The sequence below is a fragment of the Trifolium pratense genome, linkage group LG6 (assembly GCF_020283565.1).
Source record: "Trifolium pratense cultivar HEN17-A07 linkage group LG6, ARS_RC_1.1, whole genome shotgun sequence".
Taxonomy (NCBI): Eukaryota; Viridiplantae; Streptophyta; class Magnoliopsida; order Fabales; family Fabaceae; genus Trifolium; species Trifolium pratense.
The window spans coordinates 15,445,589-15,472,402 of NC_060064.1; the positions used below are offsets into that span (position 1 = coordinate 15,445,589).

At 32.5% G+C, this 26,814-nt stretch overlaps 4 protein-coding genes and 1 pseudogene across 5 annotated transcripts in view; 1 reads left to right on the forward strand and 4 right to left on the reverse strand.

Annotated features, from left to right (window-relative positions):
• Nucleotides 1–2,508: 2,508 nt before the first annotated feature.
• On the reverse strand, nucleotides 2,509–6,080 carry LOC123890004 (2-oxoglutarate-dependent dioxygenase AOP3-like). 2 transcript variants are annotated; one of them, XM_045939544.1, is made up of 4 exons: nucleotides 5,581–6,080; nucleotides 4,457–4,784; nucleotides 2,795–3,093; nucleotides 2,509–2,642 (listed from the first exon to the last, which is right to left on the reverse strand). In XM_045939544.1, the coding sequence occupies exons 1-3, from the start codon at nucleotides 5,955–5,957 to the stop codon at nucleotides 2,827–2,829; spliced, it is 972 nt and encodes a 323-aa protein (XP_045795500.1). In that variant the 5' UTR covers nucleotides 5,958–6,080; the 3' UTR covers nucleotides 2,509–2,642; nucleotides 2,795–2,826. The 2 variants fall into 2 exon arrangements, with proteins under 2 accessions (XP_045795500.1, XP_045795499.1); XM_045939543.1 differs by having other exon boundaries at nucleotides 2,556–3,093; nucleotides 5,581–6,079.
• A 1,980-nt stretch (nucleotides 6,081–8,060) lies between these two features.
• On the forward strand, nucleotides 8,061–26,475 carry LOC123889071 (annotated as a pseudogene).
• Nucleotides 8,903–9,850, reverse strand: LOC123889075. Its single transcript, XM_045938258.1, has one exon. The coding sequence runs from the start codon at nucleotides 9,782–9,784 to the stop codon at nucleotides 9,389–9,391; it is 396 nt and encodes a 131-aa protein (XP_045794214.1). The 5' UTR covers nucleotides 9,785–9,850; the 3' UTR covers nucleotides 8,903–9,388.
• On the reverse strand, nucleotides 9,975–11,411 carry LOC123889074 (probable protein phosphatase 2C 68). The gene is made up of 3 exons (XM_045938257.1): nucleotides 10,930–11,411; nucleotides 10,471–10,832; nucleotides 9,975–10,256 (listed from the first exon to the last, which is right to left on the reverse strand). Exons 1-3 carry the CDS (start codon nucleotides 11,204–11,206, stop codon nucleotides 9,984–9,986), a joined length of 912 nt encoding a protein of 303 aa, XP_045794213.1. The 5' UTR covers nucleotides 11,207–11,411; the 3' UTR covers nucleotides 9,975–9,983.
• The window catches only part of LOC123891806 (probable 2-oxoglutarate-dependent dioxygenase AOP1.2), a 36,647-nt gene continuing 21,999 nt past the window's right edge, over nucleotides 12,167–26,814 (reverse strand). The window contains exons 2-3 of the mRNA XM_045941693.1: nucleotides 13,648–13,821; nucleotides 12,167–13,022 (exon numbers count right to left, since the gene is read on the reverse strand). Of these exons, the coding sequence (XP_045797649.1) occupies nucleotides 12,740–13,022; nucleotides 13,648–13,821 (457 nt within the window). The 3' untranslated portion in view covers nucleotides 12,167–12,739. The remainder of the gene's footprint in view (nucleotides 13,023–13,647; nucleotides 13,822–26,814) is intronic.

Genomic DNA, 26,814 nt, shown 5'->3' on the forward strand with positions numbered 1-26,814 from the left:
TTGTAGGGGTCGGATATGTTGGTCCCTAATTTTTTTTCATGCTTCTGTTGATCACTCGTAATTGATTGATCGCCAATCTTGCATTTTAATGGACTAGTGTGTTATTTTGTAAATTTGGAGGATCAAATTGACAACCCCTACAATTTTGAGAATCAAAATGATTACTCACTTATTTTTATCCATTTACACTTGCGAGAAACATGGGAAACCTCATCTATATCATATCCTATTATTATCAAACGCTTTTGGCTATTAAAATTGATCTTTTTTTATGAAAAAAAGAGAACAAAATACAAAATTAAAGCTAGATGGAGTTAAATCTATGACCTTTGACACTATAAGTGCATATCCTCAACTACCAGGCTATCTTCTCATTCTAGTACTTTAACGCCAAAACATGAATATGTAATATAAATTTCTAATTATACAAAAATATCAAGGGTATTTTAGTAAATTTTCTTTTTTTGGGAGTGGGTTGCGTCCCACCCCAGTACAATATATTTTTTTATCACGGTAAATTATAATATGGACCACTTCATCAAGTGGTATATGGTGGACCAATCATGAATACCATTATAACGAATACGAATTTTACAAAATTCACCGTTGGATTTAAAGTTAAAAATCATTTGATATGTTATTGAGACTCATCAAGATTAACAGTTTATTAAATACCGTAAATCTTGATGGATCTCAATAACATATCAAATTATTTTCAATTTTTCTAAATTTTTTTATGGATGATCTATATGATATAAATTTTCAAACTAACTATAAATTTTGTAAAATTTGTATTCGGTAGATCATTTATCCATGGTGAACCACTTTGATTATAATGTTTTTGCTTATATTTTTCTAGAATATCCAGAGAGTTGTACAATAGAAATCTATAATCTATAAGTTATATAAAACCAAATTTATTGATCAATCGATAGGAACTTGCTAAAACACATAATTTAAGGATAGTTTGTTTTTTGTTGTTGATGAAATACAACTGCATAGTTTTATAATTACATATTAAATTATGCTATAATTATTGATCAATTGATATACTTTGTTTCATTTTCTATGGCAATTTGTTAATTGACAATAATTTGTTTCATTTTCATTCAAAAATAATTTACTTCAAATTTAGGTGATTATCTTCATGTATTTTTTTAGGTGATAATTTGAAGTGTTAGTTGGTCCCCAATGTGGTATAATTTTAGGACCACTCTCAAATATTTTGGAATAAAAGTTTGTCTCATTTTTATTGGATGAGAACCTTGCTAAGCATATTCCTATTTACTAACAAAAATGTGGCATATGAAAACAGATTGTCTCATTTTTTAGATTAACTAAAACATATTTTATGAAAATAGGTTTGACTATGTAATACGCTAGATTCAAATAGAATATGAAATGATGTGAATATATACATGATTTGCTGATGATATAAGATACAAGGGAGTACTATTTTTTAAGTTATTTTTCTCAAGTTTTGTCTGATTAAGTTTTTTCAAATACACTTGTTGGACTTTTTTTTATGCAAGCAACCTCAAGGCAATTTATTCATATAAAGTTGTTCGTGTTAAAATATGAGTTTTACTGTTTGTTTATCGTCTATTAAGGACAACTATAAAGTCGTTATAAAGATCAAGTAAGTTTTTACAATCTTGAATAATTAAACGGTCATAACTTTTGACAGATGGATACCTCTTAAACAATGTCAGACATCTCTATGTCTATGTCTATATATATATATATATATATTCAAAAAATGTATGTCAAATTAGGGGTGCTCAAATCCAAACCAATCCAAATAAAAACCGAAAATCGATCCAAAAAAACCGAAAACCGCAAAAAACCGAAGTTTTTTGGATGTGTTTGGATGTTCTTTTGTGAAAACCGCTGGATCGGATCGGATTTCGGATTGATTTCTTAAAACCGATCCAAACCGAACCAAACCGCATGCATATATTTTAATATTTATTTATCTTTTTATTAGTATAAATATATATATTGCATTAACTTTTTTTTTTCATTTTAAATTTTGTTAATTAATTTAATCTATTTTAAATTTTGTTACTACTATATGTTAGTTTAATTTAATCTTTTTTTTTTTACTTTTTATATGTTTCGAATATAATTGGTAATTGTCATTCCAAAATATTAATTTTCAATATATTATATGTTATATTTTACATCAAACTTAATATTTATTTTGTCAAAAATGTCAAACTATTATTTTGTAGCGTTTTTTATAATATTTATATTTATTAAAAAAATAACAATTTATAATTTGGATATCCAAAAACCGATCCAAATTAAACCGCATAATATTGGATCGGATTGGATCGGATTTTTTTTATTTGTCATCCAAAACCGAACCAAACCGCAAATAAATTTATTTTTGGATCGGATGTGTTTTTGCCTCAAAACCGATCCAAACCGAACCGCGAGCACCCCTATGTCAAATTATATTCATGACCACATAGAGTTTAAAGTAGCAACTTTCGTTCATGTGTAATTTATTTTGAATATATATAAAATCTTTACTTTAAAAAAATCCATGAATACATTATGTTATTTGTACATGCCACAAACTTTAGTTAAATTATTCATCAAATACATAGTTTACAATATAGTTGCCACACATTAATATAATTAATATATAAAACGAAACTGAAATAACACATGTAGCAAATCTATAATTTTTTTTTCCGTTTACATTGCAGTTGAAGATCGAACCCAAAACCTCTATGATACTATCCAATCCCACATGCTTCAAATTTCTTATATTTTGGTTTATAATTTCTTATTTATACACAATTTTTTCTTATTCTTTCATATTGGTGTAGGCTTCAAATTAATCCCACAATATGCTTCAATTCGTGTAGTAGGTTCGTTGATTCTTTCTTTCTCATAGAAACGAAGATAATCATAATTGTCAAATGTTGGTTTGTAACACAATGGATGTTCCTCATTGATAAGCTCTTTTGGTATATCCATTATCTTATTACCAAAAGAAAATAGTCCCGTTGAGTATCTTGTTTTCTTTTCATTCATTATAACTCTATGTTCACATGTACTTATTCTTCCATTACTCAACACCTAGGGAAAAAAAAAAATACATCATATTCATATTAAGTCCAACTAGATAAAATAAAACATATTAAATCTATATTAATAGACTAGTTTGAAAGGAACATATTACTAAAATTATTTACAATTAAGACTACATATAAATATGTCACTGCCCATTATAGGATTAGATATTGATTTCAATTTTTTAATATCTAATTATTTTAATTTTAATAGAGTAAATCGACGAGAGATTTAAGTCATGATACAATTCATTCAACTATGATAAGATAAATTTATTCAAAAAAAAAAAAAACCTATGATAAGATAAATTAATAAGTTTATTTATTTAAAAAAGCCAAAATAAAATAAAGTGATTGCATCATTGCAGTTGAATCCAATTCAACTTGGTTCTATATATCTAATTTTTTTTTTTTTTTTGCTAAATTGCACTTTTAACCCCCTAACTTTCACAAACTTCCGATTCTGACTCCTAACTTTAGCCCTTTTTCAAAAAGATGGCTCCCCCACTAATTTTGACCAAGTCAACACACATGTGGCAAATAACTCACATCACATGTCATGTCAGCATGACTTACTACATATGCTGACATGACATGTGAGTCATTGTACATGTGGCAAGATACGCTGATGTTGCATGTGAGTCACTTGTAACATGTGTGTTGACTTGGTCAGGGGATCAAAATCGCAAGTTTGTGAAAGTTAGGAGGTCAAAAGTACTATTATGAAAGTTAGGGGGTCAAAAATACGATTTAACTTTTTTTTTTCCGAAAGTCTTGAGATTAAGGGGTTAAAGACATGTAGCTTATGTCCTTCCTCTTCTAGCTCAAGTTTGTGTGTGCTGGTTTTGTTCTTTGCAAAAGACATTTTGTTGGGTTGAAGAATATGAATTGTATGTTTTTTTTTTTTTTTTGCTTTCACCACCAGTTTAATCTGGTTCGGGGTAAGTTCTGGCATCAAGTGGTTCCAGCCCCCTCCCAATCGCAGTTGCGGCGGATCGAATCGTGGTCCTCTCTACCAAGTTCGGCGTCAATCACCACTGAACCAACTAACGATTGGTTGAATATATAAACTATTTTTAAACTCAATTATCAAATAATGTGAGATTTTAAAGTGTACCGGAATATAATCTATCTAGTTCTAAAGGACTAAGAATAAATCGTAGTTAGGGCTCACTCAAGTGCTAAGCCGCTCAAAACTTTAGATTAAAAAAGACCTCAAAGAAATTTAATTTAATTATAGATGTTAGTCCAACTCAATTACTCTCATATCCTCCTTACTCCATGTTCAAATTAATCTCCATTCTTAGTTTCAAGACCAATTGTTTGATGTATACAATTGAGGATTAATTAAGGATTAGAGGCATACTAACCTTGAATGCATCACCTGCCATGACAACAAAGGAAGAGGGTGAGGCATGAATCCCAATCCAATCTCCATTCTTTAATTTGATTTCCAAACCATTTAGATTATTGAGCTGATGAACTACTGATATAATGGTTAAGTCAGAGTGAGGTTGCAATCCTATATCATTCTCATCTATCTCACGTGGTCTGTATTTTAAGCATCGAAGGAGATAATTGCTTGATTCTATCAATGAATCACATATTTTCATATCCACACCATAGCTTTCAAACACCATCCTCTTTGCTATATGGTCTAATTCTCCCAATAGCTTAGAGTACTCATTCATGATATCACTGTAATCAAAATCAAATATCTATCATTTACAAACATATATTATAATAAGAGGAATAAATAACTATACCAAAATGTCGGACTTGGATTGGATGCAGTCAAGACCCATGACTACATACATTCAGTAAAATCAAGACCGTTTGATCAAGATCGAACATTTTAGATTTATTTTTTTGGAAAACGAACATTTTAGATTTTAAAAAAAGAATTTTAATGTTTATAAAAATTCAAAATGCTTTTATAACCAGACAGCTCCGATGCATTAACTGCATCATGACTGCATCTAAATCGACTGTTGTCAATCCATTTCCAAAATTGTCACCTATGGTACTATTTATTAGAGTTTAACAACTATAAAATGACGATATTTTTTCTAACCATCCGATTCTTAGAAAAATTAGGCCCGAATGATTTTGACTATATGAAGTTCGGCTGAAAAATAATGTTTGTTCAATTATTGTTTTAACTAAAATTCAAATACAATTTTTCCATTCCAACTTACATTCTTCTATTTACTTGGATTATAAAAATATTTTATCTAGATATCAAAGTATCTAATCATGATATCCTTTTATAATATTATTTTTTATAATATATATTTTTGTTTGGTATCATGGTGGATAGGTCAAAATCGCGGCGATTCATTGTAATATCACTGAAACTACACTTTGTAGTTTTTGAAAAATCATAGTGAATTACCGTGATTCTGACATATTGATCGTAATACGAAACATATGGAATAATTTCAAGATGAAAATGAATCTATTTATATATTTGTGGAAAGGGTATAGAGTATACCAGAAACCATGATTTCCTTGAGGCCACATGATTTGGGCAAATTTTTGACATTCAAGCATAGTTAATGGATCTTCAATGGCCATAGATTCATATAATGGAAGCCACGAGACTTGTCCTATGTAACCATGAAAAGGCCTATCACTTGTTTTTTGCTTTTTTGTTTCCAAAGGGAGACAAAATAATTCTTCAATTGAAGACACAACAGAGTTGCAAAGTTCTTTGCCAACTTTATCATATTTTGCTACGAAACAACCATAGTTTTCTAGTGAAGTCCTCACAACATTGCAAGCTGAGAGCCATGTGTTGGTACCAGGTTTCATGTTTTGGTTGGAGAAGTCAACGACAGGAATTATTTGAGACTTAGTTTCAGATCCCATGATGCTATTGTTTCAGAAAATTGTTTCTAACAATTTGTTAGTGGAAATGGTAACTCTATTTGGTGTTGATTTGATTTTATATCAGCTTGCTTAAAAAATCATTCCTAATGTGTGATTTTATAACCATGATGATGACAACCGATATTGTTTATGGATCAAGATACTAAAGTCAACAAAGGGATTTTTTTTTGTTCATATAGCCGGTTGCTAGAATTTCGTTTTTTAAAAATGAGTAGGTGGGAGTATTATATTGGGGTTTGAACTCCAGTCTCTGCATATTACATGCAATGTTTCTACCAGCGAAACTATGCTCACGTGGACAAAGAGAAATTCAGTTTAAAATGTGTAATATCAATTAATCAATAAATTAAATGGTAGTAACATGAGATAAATTAAAAAAATTGTTATTGAAATGGAGTAAGGATCATGATGGTGTATTTTTTTTTTTTGACTAATCATATGGTGTATGTTGAAAACCTTTCTTCCCAAACACTTTTATCCTCTAAAATTAAATTTTTGCCCATGCGAATAAAGTTCGAAACATATTTTACAAACTTTTTTAATTTAAATATTATTTTTAACGGCAAAAAAATTTGAAAAATACGTTTCGAACTTTATTCGCACGGGCAAAAATGTAATTTCTAGAGAATAAGAGAGTGTTGGGACATAAGGTCCAAAATTCACTATATACAAGGCCCAATAATGGAGGGATCCAATACAACTAATTTAAAGGCTCTTTGCCTTTGCGAGCATTAAGGATTAGTCATTGAATTCCTAAATATTATAAGGTCTTTGGAACTTTCAATAACATCGGAGCTCAATATTGATGAACGTTGTTTTGTAAGCATCCATTTCAACGCTCCAATGACTTCCGTTGCCTATAACAATAGGTGTTGATGAGCGTCCTTTTGTCATATTTTTTGCCCTCATATTGACTTGAAAATCAAAATATTTGTAGATACATCTCTGATTACTCCAAATCAACACATTGTTCACGTCAATGTCTTCAACCATCAGCCATTCAACAATGACCTCTTTATATAGTCAAAAAAAAGAAGAAAACTACATCTTCAACCTATAATTTAAACATTGCATATGTACTATATGTACTAGTATGTTATAAGAAAAATATTTGTTACGTATATGGAATAGCTAAGTACATTATATTTATTTTAGGACCACTCAATAATTTCACACACTTGATACTACGATCTCAGCAAATCGATTGATTTATGGATTTTGGCTTTAATTTACAATTGCATTAAAATCTTTAGTACAAACGTCATGGCTTTGGGACGTTTTTGTATCTTTTACAGAACACTTTTCTAAAATGGCTTAAAAATAAGAACATTTTCTAAATCGCAATAAGTAAAAAGTCTAAATATTCTGTAAAAAAGAAAAAATAGTGAACTAAAATATTTTAACAAGTATGCACTAACAATGAATAACTAAAAATAAATAAATTGGATTATGGGTAAAATTGGACAGAGACCCAAAAAATTTGTTGACCTGGACACGATGATGCTGTTAAAGAAGTTCCACATCGCTTGCAAGATAGTCTGAATAAGTGTTTACAAGTAAGATTGTAAGAGACAATTCTCACCTTACAAGTCGATTTTGTAAAGATGAGTTAGCTTCAACTCTCAATTCTAACGGGTACTATAAATTTTTGAAATATTTTTCATATAAATATCAAATGCTATATGTGTGCATACTTCGGCAAACGCATTACGCTTCAGTACTTCAAAGTTTCATTGCATTTCTTATCACCCCTTTTTATATTATTTTTATAAAATATACGACGATAATATCATGCTTAAAAAATAGTGAAGATAGTTACACTATTTTTTATAAGAAAATAAAAAGGTTAAGTAATTTGAAAAAAATAAAAAAATATGATGATTCATTATTTAATATTAAAAAATTTGAATAATCCATCCAATCCAATCCAAAAATGAGTGGATTTATCCTACCCAACCCAATGTTAAAATGAATGATTTTTTTTATTATACTTAATCCAGAGTACTTTGAGGTTTTAGTTTTAGTCAAACTCAAGTCAATTGGACCCATGGATAGATACCCGTTACACAAATGATCACTTTCCCTTCAAAACCAGGGTTTAGACCATAATACCACAATAAGCTTAGATCCGGAGTACCCTAGACCCATGGATATCCTTTACACAAATGACTCTGTATTCTATGCTATGACACAGAGGATGATCAACCCATTGCAAGTATATTGGCAGAAGACCAAACTCTCCATACCTTGGAAAGAGATTCCATTCAAGTATGTATATATGTATCTATCAATCAATCATATGCTATTGCTTTCACCTTTAACTATTGCTAGAATTACATAGCGCCTTATCAAATTTAGGAGATGATAGAATAGAACGGTAAATATCTTTAGAACTAATTGGATTGTCTATGAAGCACGGATACTTACACCTCGACATCAATAATAATTTGACAAAATGACATAATTTAGTGTAATCATATGTTTGATCTAAGAAGTGTCCGTGCTTCATAGGAGGGCATTGACCAGCATAGCTATAGATAGGTTTATCAGTGGTTTGTTGATTCTTGGTTTCTAATGGAAAGATCAAACAGGTGTTTCATAGCAGAGAAGACACAGTCCTATAGGCTATAGCTTTGTATTAATCTTATCGTAAAGTGCAAGGAATTAATCCACGTGTTCTTCGAATGCAGTACTCACAGCTTGACACACAGAAACCCATTTATCAGTGCCAGGCTTCAAGTTTTCATAGCTGAAATCATTAACAGGTAGAGGTAGCTGAGACTGTGTCTGAGATAATAAGGATTCTGGTATGTACATGAATTTATATTTGATTTGCACTATATAAGTTTTTTTGGTTTGCAATAGCCTTCCTACATGCGAGGTAATCATATTCGACTCATTGTCAGACCCTAAACGTGTAAGCACCTCTCGGAACGGATATATCAAACTTTGATTAGTCACATTGCAGGAGACTAACCCCCTTATACTGAAATACATGACCTATAAAAATGGTTATGTAATAGTATCTATCTAGCTAGTTAAGAATATCCTTATGAATTAAGACTAGTACTAAGGATCAAGTCAATTATTTAATACCATGCATGCATCACATAGATGGCAGATATGAAAACACAGTATAAAACATTTCCGAACATTTTCTAACTTTTATTTCAAAAACTAGACTGAATCATACAATTTTATTTGCTATATATAGTTCCAAGCATAATCCTTGTGTCACATAAACTCCAGGACACTTATTAAAATTTGTATGATGCCTAAAAAACTGAGGAAAAATCAATGTATCACAGAAAATTGAAACTTCTACAATCCAATTTGATGCAGTAAAAGGAAAAAAAATCACTCAACCAGTAGAGTTAACAGATCTCTAAACAGTTTTCACATTCTTCGGTTTAACGCTTCTTCCATTTCAGATGCTTTCTCAGAGGGTCCCAAAGGCTTTTTCCCTTAGAGCTCTCAGTCTGATTCCCAGAGGTCTCTTCCATATCAAGAAGGTGCAGACCCTCAGGAGCCCTAGAGCTCTGACCCTTCGAGGTTGATCCCTTAAACCGTTTTTTGAAACTTTTCTTAAGATCCCCCGTAAATGAGTGCGATTCCGCAACAGTTAATGCAGACAGTGCAAAGCCCGATGGTTGACTCCCATCAGTTGAGCCTCTGTAGGAAAGATCATGTATGTGCTTCTTGATAAGCGGCGTCTTGTTGTCCAAGAACACGACGATCACACTTATATCGTCGTGAAAAGTCCTCCTGCCAACATTAGTTAACTTTCCTGGAGTCGCAACCTTCATGACCCTATAGGTAGTACCCCTTCTTCTTGCAGCTTCCACTAGAGCAGTAGTCACAAGCCTCTTCGCAATTCCCTACAGAAATCTCAAAAAGTCTTTACACTTATTCAAACGGCATTTGAAATTATAAAGAATCAGGACACTTCTAATTTCCTAAAAATTAAACAAGTCTTCTTGTTTTTTCTAAACACAAAAGGAAAAACTAAGAAAGAACAAGGCATAGATATATACTTACATTTCTTGGATTCTTATGAACAATTTGAACTGCCTCATCATTTGACATGAGATCCCAGAGTCCATCAGAAGCAAATATAAGAAACTTATCAGTTTCTTCTATAACTCTAGTAAGCATCTCTGGTTCTGCAGATACCACCCCTCTCTCAAAAGGATCAGGAACTTTCTCGTACGTCGGGAAGGAAGCCGGCAACAAAAATGGAGGCCTCTTCAAATATGTATCACCAATACTTCTACTAACCTAATGTAAGTTAAGAAAACATTATAACAGTCATAAAACAGTAACAAATATCAAATTGAACTAAAACTCTATCTAACGTCAAATATGCATATTACCAATACTTTAACTAACATAATATAAATTCAAGAAAACCTTATAACAGTCATAAACTACTATCTAACATTGAATCAAACTAAAACTCTATCTAAATTGATTAAAAGAAAAACAGAATTACCATAATGATGCCTTTGACGCGCCACCCATTCTTCTCCATCACAATGGTATCATCACCGGGATGCATTGATTTGAGTTCTTCTCGAATAACCGGATCATTACAGTTGTGATCTGTTGTCAATTTTACAGCAGTGACTCTTTTGTCAACCACAGAACCAATTACAGCACGCGAATCTCCAAGATTTGCGATATACAGCACACCCTTCCACAAAACCCCAGCAAGACAGCATGAACCAACTTTTCCGATCGTCTGAATTTGAACAATATTATTTAGCACATAATCAAAAAATCCACGTTCGGTATCAGCAACCGCATTCATCAAAGTCGCCTCAGTTATAGCGTTATCATTCTCATGAGCAAACCCTAAATCGAACCACAAAAAGTAAAAATTCAATTTTCCCCCAAATCAAGAAACAAATCTAAAATTAATAAAAAGAATTACTTAAAGAAAGATACTCACTCAATAGATTGTTGAAGAGGTTATTAAGAACATAGAGCGATGCTTCGACGCCACCATGGCCATCGTAAACTCCAAGATAGAGTGCATTGTGAGAGGCAACTTCAACTTGGCTTTGATCTTCCATAATTGTATTGGCTTGAGCATTAGCCATAGAAAATTCTCCAAAGCAATGTCGTTCGAGATTGATCGATCTCGTGTAAGGGTCTTCATCGAATGCAATGAGATCATCATTCCTCCTCCTGAACAGATCAACTACAGTTTGTAGAACCTTATGCATTGTGAAGCAAAAAAAAAAAAAAGAGTGATCTTGAATCTTGATTTGTGAGTGAGAGAGATGAATTGAAAAATAGTGAATGAATGAATGTGATTGAAATGAATGATGCAATATGATGTATTTATAATGTGGAATGAAAATGCAAGAGAGTAAAGTAACTGAAAAACAGAAAACTGAATAATCTAACTGAATGCTAACAGAATCTAACAATGCCAGCTGTAAATTTGTGCTTTGGCGGGAAAAGGGAAATATTGAATGAAACTTGTGTTGACTATGGGATAATATAATTTTGACTATGTAATATTCTATTATAAAAGTTGACTATTTCATATTAATGATATGCCATATGTGAAGATCAAAATTCATTATTTTTCCTTTGTAAAACAAAAATTCCATTTCTTTCCTATTTTTAAATACTGGTTTAATCAATTTTGTTACTTTTCTAAAGGTAAGAAGAAGAATTATTTGGGACCCGTGGATAATGATATGTAGGCAAAATGAATTTAAAACTTAAGTATTACACATATTGACACAGAATGTTCAATATAATTATGAAGCACAAAAATTGACACGGATATCAGACATACACAGATGCAGTCTCGCAGATACGTTGACGCCGATAATAATTTGAGAAAATAAAATAATTCAATGTGTTGGTGAAGGACACCGACGCGTGTCAGACATGGAAAAACGCATAATTTGAGGATTGTCTGTGCTTCATAGTTAATAGCACTATAATAATAACAATAATAATAATAATAATAATTATTATTATTATTATTAATTAATAAATAATAAAGTTAACATATTTTAGTTTTTTTTTATTATTTTAGATCAATTCTTATCTAATTATTTTAAAAATTATAAAGTTAAATTAACTTTTACCTTAAAATATATAACTATTGATTTTGTTTTTTGACCAAATACTATTGAATTTTTTTTGACCAACTATTGAATATGATTTTTATTTTTATTTGCTTTAACCACCAGTTTAATCTGATTCGAGGGTCAGTTCTGGCCAAATTCAGCGTGGTCCTCCCCTCCCAATTTTTTTTATCACCAATTTTTTCACCACCAATTTTTTTTTGATCAAATTGTTCCTGTCCCCTCCCTATCGCAATTGTGAGGATCGAACCGTGGTCCTCCCTACCAAATTCAGCGTCATTCACCACTGAACCAACTAACGATTGGTGAATAGGATTTTTATTGTTTTGACCAATTATTGAATGTTATTATCAGCTATAAATGCCCCACATAAATAGTGTGACTCGCATTAATGGTATGAAAACTTGAATTTATTACTCTCTTGATCCTTTTAATTAAATACACTTCATCTTTCTAGATTCATTAAATATTTAATGTATTTGATTTATAATATAGACTAGATACATTACATATTCTACGAATATATGAAAGGTAAAACATCCCTTATAAGAAAACAAGATAAAATACAAAAGGACAATTTTTGTATACTATCATTAAATATAGTGTAAAAAGTCAAATTTATGGTCCAAATACATATTTTATTCAATGAACCTAATTATTATTATTTTTTTTGTGCTTATATTGAAAATCAGAGTAGTACAAAGTCAGATTTTGAAGTACTACTGATATAATGGTTAAGTCAGAGTGAGGTTGCAATCCTATATCATTCTCATCTATCTCACGTGGTCTGTATTTTAAGCATCGAAGGATATAATTGCTTGATTCTATCATTGAATCACATATTTTCATATCCACACCATAGCTTTCAAACACCATCTTCTTTGCTATATGGTCTAATTCTCCCAATAGCTTAGAGTACTCATTCATGATATCACTGTAATCAAAATCAAATATTTATAATTTACAAATATATTATAATGAGGAATAAATATACAAAATTGTCGGACTTGGATTGAGTGCAGTTAGCACTATAACAACATGCAATCAATGAAATCAAGACCGCTTAATCAAGATCAGAGGTTTTAGATGCATTAACTGCATCACGACTGCATCTAAATCGACCGTTGTCAATCCATTTCCAAAATTGTCACATATGGTATTAGAAAAATTAGGCCTGAATGATTTCGCCTATATGAAGTTCGGCCGGAAAATAAATCATGTTTGTTCAATTATTGTTTTAACTAAAATTCAAACTCAATTTTTCAATTCGAACTTACATTCTTCTATTTACTTGGATTATAAAAATATTTTATCTCGACATCAAAGTATCTCATCATGATATCTTTTTATAATATTATTTTTTAAAACATATTTTTTGTTTTGTTTAGTATCACGATGATTGACGTTGATTTCACATAAACTATACTCTATAGTTTTCGAAAAATCACATTCGATTACTGTTATTCTGACATATTGATCGTAATACGAAACATATGGAATAATTTCAAGATGAAAATGAATCTATTTATATATTTGTGGAAAGGGTATAGAGTATATACCAGAAACCATGATTTCCTTGAGGACACATGATTTGGGCAAATTTTTGACATTCAATCATAGTTAACGGACCTTCTATGGCCATAGATTCATATAATGGAAGCCATAAGACTTGTCCTATGTAGCCATGAAAAGGTCTATCACTTGTTTTTTGCTTTTTTGTTTCCAAAGGGAGACAAAATAAATCTTCAATTGAAGACACAACAGAGTTGCAATGTTCTTTGCCAAATTTATCAGATTTTGCTACGAATTAACAACCATAGTTTTCTAGTGAAGTCCTCACAACATTGCAAGCTGAGGGCCATGTGTTGGTACTGATGGGTTGATTGTAATGTAAGTCCCACATTGCTAATGAAGGAAAAAGATCAAAGAAATTATATTTGAGAAGTCCCACATTGCTTAGAAAAGTGAAGAGTGAAGGAGCTCAATGTTATATAAAGAGACCTCAAGTTTGTTGTTTCAACACACCAAGTAGTATCACTTGTAAACACTTTAAGTTTATATTTGTGTATTTTTTCTCCTTCTCTTATGCTCTTGTTTAAGAGTATTTGAGATGTAGTTCTTTTATTTTCTCTATGCCGGTTTTTCCCAACAACTGGTATCAGAGCTCTTGGTTTGATTCAGGAGTAGGGAGTCCGCCGTGAAGTTTAGGCTAGAGAAAACTGATGGAATAATCACGTTTGACTTGTGGGAAATCAAGTCAAGGATGTGTTGATGCAATCTAGGTTACACGAGGTCAGCCTGGAGAGACAGTAGTAATAATACTCGACATAGGCAGTGGTAATAATACTCGACATCAGTCTGGAGAGGCGGTGCTAAGAATACTCGGGTTACGTCTGAAACAACAACTTATTATGAGGATGCGGATGTGCTAGTGGAAGTTGAGAATCGGTGGAGTATTGAGTCATGGACTTTGGAAGCTCCTGTCACATGTGTTTGAAGAAGAAATATTTTTGAATCCCTAGAGCTTGTTGAAGGTGGAGTTGTTCATCTTTGAGATGGGAAAACTTGTAAGGTTCAAGGTATGGGTGAGTTTATTTTAACACGATGCGAGGTATTTTCTTGAACTTTGATGCATAGATAGTAGGTAGATACTTGTTAGATAGTTCTACTATTATTGGTTATGCATCAGTTACTAGTGGTGATTATCATGTTTTGGTTAAGTTGTGGATCTTCGGGTGAGTACTTGTTAGTGACATGAGTTTAGTTGGACTAGTGAAACAAGGTTTACTAGGTGATGTAACTAAACTGCAATTATTGGAGCCTAACAATGGCTTGGAGGTGGTTTCAGAGCAGTTTAAAGTTGTTCAGGTGGCATATGGGCATCAGTTGACATGGATGCAAGGTGTGTGGTTATAGCGTGCGGACATTGATTGACATTGATGCAAGGTACGTGGTTATCTCGATGGTTGATGAACTTTTGGAGAAAGCCAACATGGAAGTTGCACCATAAATTTTCAGCAAGGTTTTGAGATGAAATTCTTAGGATGGCTTGGTTCCAAGTGAAGAAAAATCTTGGGATGGTTTAGTTCCAAGTGAATAAATTTTTTGAGATGATTTAGTTCCAAGTGCAGTGTACTCTTTATGGTGGAGTATGATAATTTAATTTGTCGGTATAGACAATGGAAGCAGAAAATAATGATTGTTGGTGTAGACAATGAAGATTGAAGACCATTACAATCAAGGTGGAGATTGTTGGGGTTGATTGCAATGTAAGTCTCACATTGCTAATGAAGGAAAAAAAGGTCAAGTAAATTATATTTGAGAAGTCCCACATTGCTTAGAAAAGTGAAGAGTGAAGGAGCTCCATGCTATATAAAGAGACATCAAGTTCCTTGTTTCAACACACCAGGTAGTAGCACTTGTAAACATATTAAGTTTATATTTGTGTCTTTTTTCTCCTTTTCTTATGCTCTTGTTTAAAAGTATTTGAGATGTAGTTCAAATATTTACTTTGGAGAGTGTGGGTGTATTGGGGTCATGGGGTCGTTGAGAGTGAGTCTATGTGTTAGTAACAATTTTCACATAGTGTTTATTCTTTGGTTGTCGGTTTCGACAACGGCCGTGATTTTTTCTCCGGTTTAGAGTTTCCGTGTTATATTCTTGTGTTGTTGATTGCGTTCTTTTATTTTCTCTATGCCGGTTTTTCCCAAAATGTTTCATATATTGGTTGGAGAAGTCAACGACATGAATTATTTGAGACTTAGTTTCAGATCCCATGGTGCTATTGTTTTAGAAAATTGTTTCTAAGAATTTGTGAATGGAAATGGTAACTCTATTTGGTGTTGATTTGATTTTATATCAGCTTGCTTAAAAAATCATGGCTTAGTGTGTGAATTTATAACCATTATGATATGTTTATGGATACTAAAGTCAACAAAGGGAAATTTATTTTAAATGGTGTAGTATCAATTATTAATTAATAAACTAAGGAGAGATATAAAGCAAAACATTGAATTCAATTTCTTAGTTAGATTTTAGTTACTTCACGCCCGAACTCTGGATTACTAAGCCATTTTTTCTGAGAATCAGATGGTTAATATCAAAAAGAAATTAAAGGGATATATTATAAATATATAATACTCATTTCAGTCCTAAATATAAGAAAGAAATCTATTTATAGATTCATTGAACAATTAGTGTATCTAACTTATAATATAATTCAAATAAACTAATTGTTAAATGAATCTAAAAAGTAATTTGTTTTCTTATATTTAGGACTAGAGGGAGTAACATATAATGAGGGTTGATGAGAGAGAGAGAGAGGAACTAGCTAAAATTAAAATTTTCTTGGTCTTTGTTTTGTACTGTTATAAACCCAAAATTCACTATGAAATTTGCTATTTAGGCCTTGTTGACGGTTAGACATTTATTTTGAACGTATTTTTTTACTAGTGTATAAAGACAAATATTAACAAATAAAATTTTGTTTGATTTGGCTCAATGAATATTTTCACAATATTAAATTTTTATAATTTTTCATTAAAGAAAACTAAAGATATTAATGATTCAAATTATGCATTGGTATGCTTAAGAACCATTGTTTTGGGACGGAGATAGTAACATGTAAATAAGGATTCTTAAGAAAAGAAAAAAAAAAGAATAAGGAGACACATTTTCTTTAAAAAAATATATATAGTCCAGATAATTACACATAGATGAAAGGTAAGCGGACAACAAGCTGCGCCGCTAAAACTTTTAAAATTTTTAGTTAATATATAATATACTCAAATCATTTGAAACCATGATTTGAAATTATATCTATGAACACAAAGAGTGTAAAGTAGTAATACAGTGTATCTTAGATCTATAGACATAATTTATAAGAAAAACTCGTTTTATCATATAAAAAGGATTAACGCCACAACTTATTATCTTTTATCCTTTCGTTTATGTATAATTATCTTGAATATATATATAAAAAATTACTTAAAAAAAAAATCCATGAACACATTATGTTATTTGTACATGCCACAAACTTTAGTTCAATTATTCATCAAATACATCATTTACAATATAGTAGCACACAAATTAACATAAAGAACAAAACTGAAATAACACTAGAAGAGCACTTCTTATTTATACATAATTTTTTTATTCCTTCATGCTAGAGTTGGGAATAGGCTAGGCCGAGCTAGGCTTTGCCAAGCCTGAGCCTGGCCTGTCAAAAAATCGAAGGTCTGAGCCTGGCCTGTGGCCTATCATAGGCTTAAATTCTAGGCCTGAGCCTGACCTTTTGAAAGTCTGATGTGGCCTGTTAGTCTGTTTAAAAGCCTATTTCATATGAACATATTTAAATAAATAATTATATTTATTTTGAAATATACTTATGAACTAATAAAATAATGTTCCATTTGATATTTTAGAGAATTTGACTATATATGTCATCATATTTCAATTCTAGTTTATAATAATACATTTATATATGTTAAAAACTAATGTAGATTAATAAACTTAAATTACTTAAAAAGTTAATAGATTTATAATTTAATCAAAGTATAAATTTTAATATATAAATAATAATCGTAATAAAAATATTATTCATGTTAACTTAAATAGGCCGGCCTAGTAGGCCTAAAAAACTTTTTTAATGGCCTGCGGCCTGGCCTTTTTAGCTAAATAGGCTTATAAAAAAGCATTGGCCTGCTCTATTTAAAGAAATAGGCTGGCCTGGCCTGAGCCTATGTAGGCTAGGCCTTAAGGCCATGTAGGCCGGCCTGGCCTGTTCCCACCTCTACTTCATGCATATTGGAGTAGGCTTCAAATTAATTCCACAATAAGCTTCAATTCGTGTAGTAGGTTCGTTGATTCTTTCTTTCTCATAGAAACGAAGCTTTAATAGTACTTCGCTTAATTCCTATGTAGCATGGGTACTCCTAAAATGGTGAAGTACCCGTACCGGGTACGTATCAGTACCGGATACTCCATGGTACTCGTATGGTACGCACCGATTCCGTACCCATTTTTATTTGGTTGATTTATGATGATGAATACGGAAAAAACATATTGGCTGTTGAAAAATCTCTTAAAATATTATAATTTTTTATTATATTTCAATTATCTCTCATTTTTTTGAAAATAGTTGAGACGGTAGACAAAAAAAATTAAATGTTCAAAGCATGATCACTTAAAAATAATTTTTCTAATATTTTATACTAACGTACCCGTACATTAAATTTTTTAAAAATATCGTACCGCGTACCAGTACCGGTACCGGATACCGGTACCGTACCCGTACCTAGGCAACATAGCTTAATTCTTATTAAAAAAAATTAATTTTTAAATTCATTCGATAATTAATATATTTAGTTTATTATATAAATTAGATAATTTTTTTTTTGTTTTTTTGGTACATAATTGATTAAAATTTAAGTTCAAAGATTCTAGTAACTAGACTATTCAAAAGGAAAAGAAATTCATGATGCACTTGTTACATAAGAAAAATGTTAATTAATGTCTTGTTCTGATGTAAAATTTAGTGTCTTAATGACCCGTTACTTAATAATCAAACAAATAGGCTACAATTTTGGTGGTGTAAAATGAATTTGCATAAGTCATATAGCGATTGAGTGAGATTCTTTTCCTGAATTTGGTGGTGTAAAATAATATACCTTTCCTGAATTTGGTGGTGTAAAATAATATACCGCCCTCTTCCTATGAAGAATGTACATCTTCGCTAAATAAAGAATAATATGCATCCCCGTGAACTTATTGTATTATATGTGCCCTGCAATAGTCGGAATTTAAAGCACAAACATTCATCTTTAATGTGAAATTTTAAATCACAAACATTCATCTTTAATGTGAAATTTTTAGCCAACATACTACTTTACGAAAAAAATGCTTTACTATATAATGTAACTGGTTTATCGAAACATATTATAATAATTTTTTTATAAGTGTATATTAAGACCATATGTGATATCCCGGCAGTGGCGGCTTGCACACATGTGCAAGGTGTGCGACGGCATCGGGCCTCAAAAATTTGAGGGCCTCGGTTCAAAATTTTGAGGTCCTATAATATTACTTATATATTATTTATACCTATAAAATATCAGATGTATATTAATAGATTAATTTTTACGCTCTAAACTAATAGTTATATATTGTTAATGTTCATATAATATCATATGAGTATCAATAGATTAGTTATCTATACTCGGAAATATAGTTTTAGTCCATTTTAATCTTTCCATAAAATTTAAACTCAGATTAGGAGGTTCCTTTTTGATGTTATATACAAAGATGATTATTTTGTATTTCTTATCCCATTTGATTTGATGCAATTGGTTTAATATTGATAATCTATATGTTTACAAGAATAAAAATAATTTTTTTATATTATACGCAATTTAAATCGACAATTTTTTTTTTTATAAAAAAAAATAAAATTTTTATATTAAGGGGCCACTTTTATATTTTGCGCAGGGTCTCCTAAAACCCGGAGACGCCCCTGTATCCCGGTGTATAATTTTTATAAAATTAGCAGTAAAAACTGCACGAGAAAGGATCAAATCCCAACTACTTTGCTTTTCAAATTACCCAAGCTTAGGACTTCACCTAACATGATCATGTATTAAAAGTTATATATTCTACTACTTTAAAATTTTGCATTGGCGGGAAAAGGGAAATACGAATGAAACTTGTGTTGACTATGGGATAAATATAATTTTGACTATGTATTATTTTATTGTAAAAATTGACTATTTCATATTAATCATATGCTATATGTGAAGATCAAAATTTATTATGTTTTCAATTTAAAAGAGTCTTCTATATTCGGTTTTTTTTTTTTTTTTGATAAGCAAAATTGTATTAATAAGGAGTACAAGGAGTACTCAATCCTTACAATACAAAATGAAGTTATAAAGCTTCAAATCAAATACTTTGTAAACAACATAAAGGGTTACTACACCAATTGAAAAACGAGTAACCTGTTTTGCGCCCCGCTCTACCACTAAACCAAAGCCAAGAGATGAATTTGATTTGCTCAAGAATGGTAGAAAAATCAGCAATATTGCCTCTAAACAAAGTATTGTTTCTCATTCGCCATAAGCACCAAGTTGTGGCTAACCAAATTAGATGTCTAACCTTCATTCCTTTCCTATTTTTAATAAGGGAGCCAAATTGCAAAAAATGTTTACCGCCCCCTTCTTGCAATGTAGAGTCAAAACCCAGCCACAAGAAAACTTGCCTCCAAACTTCCTTAACTTTATAGCAACTAAAGAAAAGATGATTACAATCCTCCACATCTTGAAAGCAAAAAACGCACGGTAAATCATGCGGATTAGATAAAATACCTTTGGAAGCTAAAGCCGCTTTGGTTGGCAATTTCTCAATAAGCAGACGCCATCCAAAAACTCCCACCTTTGATGGAATATCATTCTTCCACATTTTATGTAATGCAGCCAATACATTTGGTTCGATAATGTTTGACTCAAGACGAGATTGCAGAAAATTATAAACAGATTTTACACTGAACAAACCTGTAGTGTCTGAGTTCCACCTCCATCGATCTTCTATGTTCAAATGTACTGTCAAGCCGAATAAAAGTTGTTCTAATTCTGCTTTCTCTACTAACTCAGCATGCGATAATGACGATAACCAATCTCTATTCCAATTTAACTCAAAACTATCTGCTTGAATTAATTCTGACACGACACTATCTTTGTGCAATACTTTCTCAAATAAGCTAGGAAATAGATCTCTTAAAGGAACAGCTCCATACCATTTCTCTTTCCAAAAACCAATTGATTTACCATTACCCAACACACTACTTACCTTAGAAGGAAACCAACAGTCATCATATTTTCCCCCGATTCCTACCACATCTCTCCACCATAGAGAGTCCTTAGATCCCGTTACAACTGCATCCCAGCTCAAGAGTTTAATAGATAAAGGGCCATACCTGTACATCAGCAGAGCATGCCAAATAGCATCTTTATCATTTAAGCACCTCCACTTCCATTTGCACAAAAGAGCCGAGTTAAACATTTCTATATTCTTCACTCCTAAACCACCCTTCTCTTTGGGTAAACACACTTGTGCCCAGCTGACCCAACAAAGTTTTTTAACCTCCGCGCTGCCTCCCCAAAGAAAATTCCGTTGAATTCGCACCAATTGATTAATAATACCAATTGGAGCCTTGTAGAACGAAAAAAAATATAAAGGTAGACTCGACAACACAGAGTTGATCAACGTCACTCTTCCTCCAATCGAAAGATTACGACCATTCCATCGTGAAAGTCTTTTCGTCATTGAATCGACTATAGGAGTCCATGTCGCTTTCCTCCTCGGATTTGCTCCCACCGGAATACCCAAAAATTTAAAAGGAATGGTATCATAACTACAATCCAAAAAAGTTGCTGCTGCTTCTAGAACATTGGCTTCCACATTAATACCATACAACTTACTTTTAACAAAATTAACCTTCAGCCCCGAGACTAATTCAAAGCCTCTTAAAATAGACTTCATAGTTCGGACGTTGTCCCATGAGCATTCCCCCAACAAAATTGTGTCATCTGCAAACTGCAATATCTGAAATCGAATTGAGTCATTCACTTTATAACCAACAAACTTGCCAATTTCCACTGCCTTGTTTACCATCCCGGTTAAGCCTTCGGCTGCTATTAAAAACAAGAATGGGGAAAGAGGGTCACCTTGTCGAAGTCCCTTACCAACCGTAAAATCCTCTGTTGGACTGCCGTTGATTAACACTGACATCAAACTATTGAAAATACAAGCTCTTATCCATTTCATCCACCTCTCAGCGAACCCCATTTTTAACATCATGCTTTCCAAATAATTCCAGCTGATTGTGTCGTACGCGCGTTCAAAATCCACTTTAAATAATAAGCAACAATCTTTTCTCCTCTTGGCTAAATCAATGACTTCGTTAAGAACCAAAACACCGTCTAAAATTTGTCTTCCGGGAATAAAAGCTGATTGACAAGTTGAGATAAGCTTTCCCATTACATTCTTCAACCTCGCAGCCAATAATTTAGATAAAATTTTATATAGCATGCCAATCAAACAGATGGGGCGATAATCTGATAATTGTTGAGGATGATCCTTCTTAGGAATAAGCGCTAAAAACGACGCTGTGATTGCCTTTGGTAAAACAGCATTTTGATGAAATTCGTTCAAGAATTCCATACCTGGATATCTGTAAATATTCGCAGAGTCCGCGTATTATCTGCTTAGTAGATACCCGCACAAATATGTTGCGGATACAAATATCATATTTATTCAACGGAGCGGATACGAATATCATATTATCTCTGCGGATGGTTATCCATCGACATCAATAGTATTTTTATTGAGTTGTCTTATTTTTAATTTTATTTTTTAAATAGTAATTTGGTTTTTTAAAAAGCTTACAGACTTGACTTTATTTTACTCACATTTTCAACTCATTCCAAATCACACGAAGTGCAATAGAAAAAGCTACTTGTACAGCTGTACAACTAACTAACTAACTAGAGTCTGAAGCTGAAACGCCAAAACAAAACACAAACAAAACACAAACAAAACACAATTGCTCTTAGCTTCCTCAGAAGAATCACACTTTTCAATCTCTCGCACTGATTCTCACGAATTCTTCCAAGATCACCGAACTCATAATCTCTCATTTCTCCACTCCACCGATTCATTACTGAAGCAATTGATTACGGTATCAATTTTTGTTAATTTCATGTCAATTTTCTGATTCTGCATTGTAGAATTTAACTCTTTTTAGGGTTTTGATTTTTCTGATTTCATGTTATGTATTTTAGGATTTGATTTTAAGTTGATTTTATGAAAATGTGGCATGATAATGAGAGATAGTGGTGTGTGATGTTAGGACTATTATGATTTCAAGTTGATTTCATGTTATGCATTTTATGAAAAGTTGATTTCATGTTATGCATTTCACAAGTTATCTTTGTATGTTTTCTGATTAGGTAATTAGGATTGAGGACTATTATGATTAAAGGTTGTAGCTGATATGGGATTTGGAAGGGGTTTAATTTTCGTGTGTATGATTGCTGTTTTCTACTCCATCTGAGGAATAGGAATAGGAATAGGAAACACGTACCCCTACTAGTCAACTACATTTCCAAAGTTGTAGAAATTAAGCATAGATGCTAGGATTGTTTGTTTATTTGCTGATTTAGTATGCATAGATGCTGGGATTTGGAAGGGCTTGTTCATAAATAAGTCTTAATCGTTGTTTAACAGTGTTAAAATTAGGCGTCTATGCTTCTTGTGTGTTCTTATACAATAGATTTTTTGTTGAAACATGTGTCCTTATACAATAAATTAGTCTTAATTGTTGTTCCTATTTTGTTGGCTACAAATCCCTATTTGTTTGCACTTAGTTTGTTGCTACAATTATGGTATTAGTTTATTTGTTTTTTAAGCATATCCGTTATCACTTTATTTGTATTTAAGCATATCTAGTGAAATAAAACAACTATGCAGTAATATTCTCTCTTTTCTTCTCTGCATTTTTCCATTTTACTCAAAACAGAAAACTTCAATTTTCTTTGTTATTACTAACATTAGGACCACTGCTTCTTATAAGTGATATCTTTATTTTTCCCAACAATCTTGTTATGCCACATCTTGTATTGTAATAGCTTCTTAAATAATTATCATTATGTATGCTAGACCACTAATTTTAATGTTGATCTGCAGGGAAAATAACCCTAATATAGCAGAATCATTTGTGTTAGATGGATGTTGCTGATTCATTAGGAAAGCTGGCTTCTTATGCCTATAAAGAAGCTTCTCGAGCTTCTGGTGTGTATGAAGATCTACTAGGGATCAAAAACACACTGTCGATTGTAAGAGGTGTACTATTGGATGCTGAGGAAAAGAAGGACCAAAAGCATGGGCTGCGTGAATGGCTGAGAGAAATTCATAACATATGCTACGATGCTGAAGACATGTTGGATGGATTTGAGTTGCAAAACAAGAAAAAGCAAGTTGTGGAAGCATCTGGCAACACTTGGATGAAGGTGCGCCACTACTTTTCTTCTTCTAATCCACTTGCTTTTCGATTTAAGATGGCAAATCAAATCAAGGAGATCAGGAGTAGATTGGATAAGGCAGCAGCAGATGGAACTGGGTTTGGACTTGTGAGAATGGATGCTGAGACTAGACTTGTTGTGCAAAGGAGAGAATTCACTCATTCTCATGTTGATGATTCAAGTGTAATTGGTAGGGAGAGTGACAAGGAAGCCATTATCAAGCTTTTGACGGAATCCTCGAGGTGGCGGTGATAAATGTATCTGTGTCATTCCCATTGTGGGAATCGGAGGACTAGGAAAGACCACACTTGCAAAGTTGGTATTCAATGATAAGAGGATAGATGAAGTTTTCCAATTGAAGATTTGGGTCTGTGTCTCCAATGATTTTGATATAAGGCAAATAATTATCAAAATTATCAACAATGCCTTTCTTCCAGCTTCACATCCACCAGGTGTTCCTATTCCTCACCAAGAAGATATTAACCACTTTGATATTGAGCAACTGCAAATTCGTCTAAGACATATACTTGATGGTCAAAAATTTATCCTCGTGCTGGATGATATATGGAATGATGATCACACGAAATGGATTGAGTTGGCAGATATGATCAAAGTTGGTGCAGAAGAAAGTAAAATCATAGTGACGACGCGTAGCATCTCAATCGCTTCCATGATGGGTTCCGTTCCTCCGTATGTTTTGGAAGGTCTTTCACAAGAGAATTGTTTGTCTCTGTTTGTGAAATGGGCATTTAAGAATGGAGAAGCAGAAAAGTATTCATATCTAGTTGAGGTTGGCAAAGACATTGTGAGAAAATGTGCAGGAGTTCCGTTAGCCGTCAAAACATTAGGAAGTTCCCTCTTCTCAGAATATGATCTAAACAGGTGGATATTCATAAGAAACCATGACATCTGGAAGTTAGAAATGAAGAAAGATGATATTTTGCCAGCATTGAAATTAACCTACGATGAAATGCCATTTTATCTGAGGCAATGTTTTTCTTATTTTTCCTTGTTTCCCAATAATGATTCCATTGATGTCAACCGTGTTACTGCTCTGTGGATAGCGCTCGGATTAGTTAAACCCGTGGATGGAAGTGAAGACCTAGAGGATGTCGCTAGAGAATACGTATATGAGCTGCATTCAAGATCATTACTTCAAATTTTACATGACCATGGGGACCTTTTCCTATGCAAAATGCATGATTTGATTCACGATCTTGCATTATATGTTGCAAAAGAGGAGTGTTTAATGGTCAACTCAAATACTTGGACTAACTCAAATACTTGGACTATATCAGAGCAAACAAGACATGTGTCAATTGTTGAAAATGATTTGCTTGATCATGTTCTGTTCCCCAAGTCCCAAAGTTTAAGAACCATTATTTTTCCCGTTAGTGGAGTGGGCCTTGACAATGAATCATTGTTGGATATATGGATATCAAGATATAAGTACTTGCGAGTTTTGGATTTGAGTGATTCTTCATTCGAAATTCTGCCTAGCTCAATTGCTGGATTGAAACATCTGCGTTCTCTGACTCTATCTGAGAACAAGAAAATCAAAAGACTTCCTCATTCTATTTGCAAACTCCATAATTTGCAATTCTTGGCATTTGACGGATGCACAGAGCTTGAAACATTGCCAAAAGGATTAGGGAAGATGACTAGCCTTCGGTATTTGCTTATAACCACCAAACAATCAGTTTTGGCATTGTCTGAATTTGCAAACTTGAACAATCTCCAGGTTTTGACATTTGAAGAATGTAAAAATATGAAGTTTGTATTCAGTGGGGCAGAACAGTTGACTTCCATTGAAACACTGGCTCTGTATTCATGTGACAGCCTAGAATCCTTACCTGTCTATATTTTTCCGAAATTACAGTCTCTAACAATTGCATACTGTGAGATGTTAAACTTGTCATTGAACAACGAAAGCTCAGTCCAAAAATTGATGTTGAAGCATTTGTGTATCATGGGTTTTCCAGGGCTTTCGACATTGCCCGGATGGATTGAAGGTGCTGCAGAAACTTTACAGACCTTGACAATTGAACTTCCTGATCTTCATAGGCTTCCTGAAACAATGAGTCGTCTTAAAAGTCTCTCCATTTTTGCTGGTTCTAAACAATTAATCCTTCCTAGTGGCATACAACACCTCAACACCCTTGAAGATTTGTTAATAGTAGGTTGTCCTGAATTCTGCAGAAAATGTAAGTCACAATCTGGTGAGGACTGGCCGATTATTTCTCACATCACAAAAAAGTATTGTCATTATAGCAGATAAACAGGAGGAGGAAGAGGAGGAGGAAGAAGAGGAGGAATGAAGACACCTTGAAGGTAAACTTGTCATTTGTTATCTAATAAGTATTGATCAATGGGTGCCCCTAATCGGTGGATTCTAGTTAATGTTGTTGCCGCGCGAGTTCCACACCAACGAACGGTTAGGGAGCGATGTCAATTTTCCAAAGCTTTGGAATTCGATTAGATACATAATTACAATGAATTTTGAAAAGTAAACGGACAAGCATGAATAACTTGTTTGAACTCACGCAGTCTCAGATGTTAAACATTCAAAATCTGTCAATTTTCTAATTTAAACCAAAAATCACCATAAACAACGCATTAATCTTTTTATTTAAATCAAACATTTTACGAGCATTC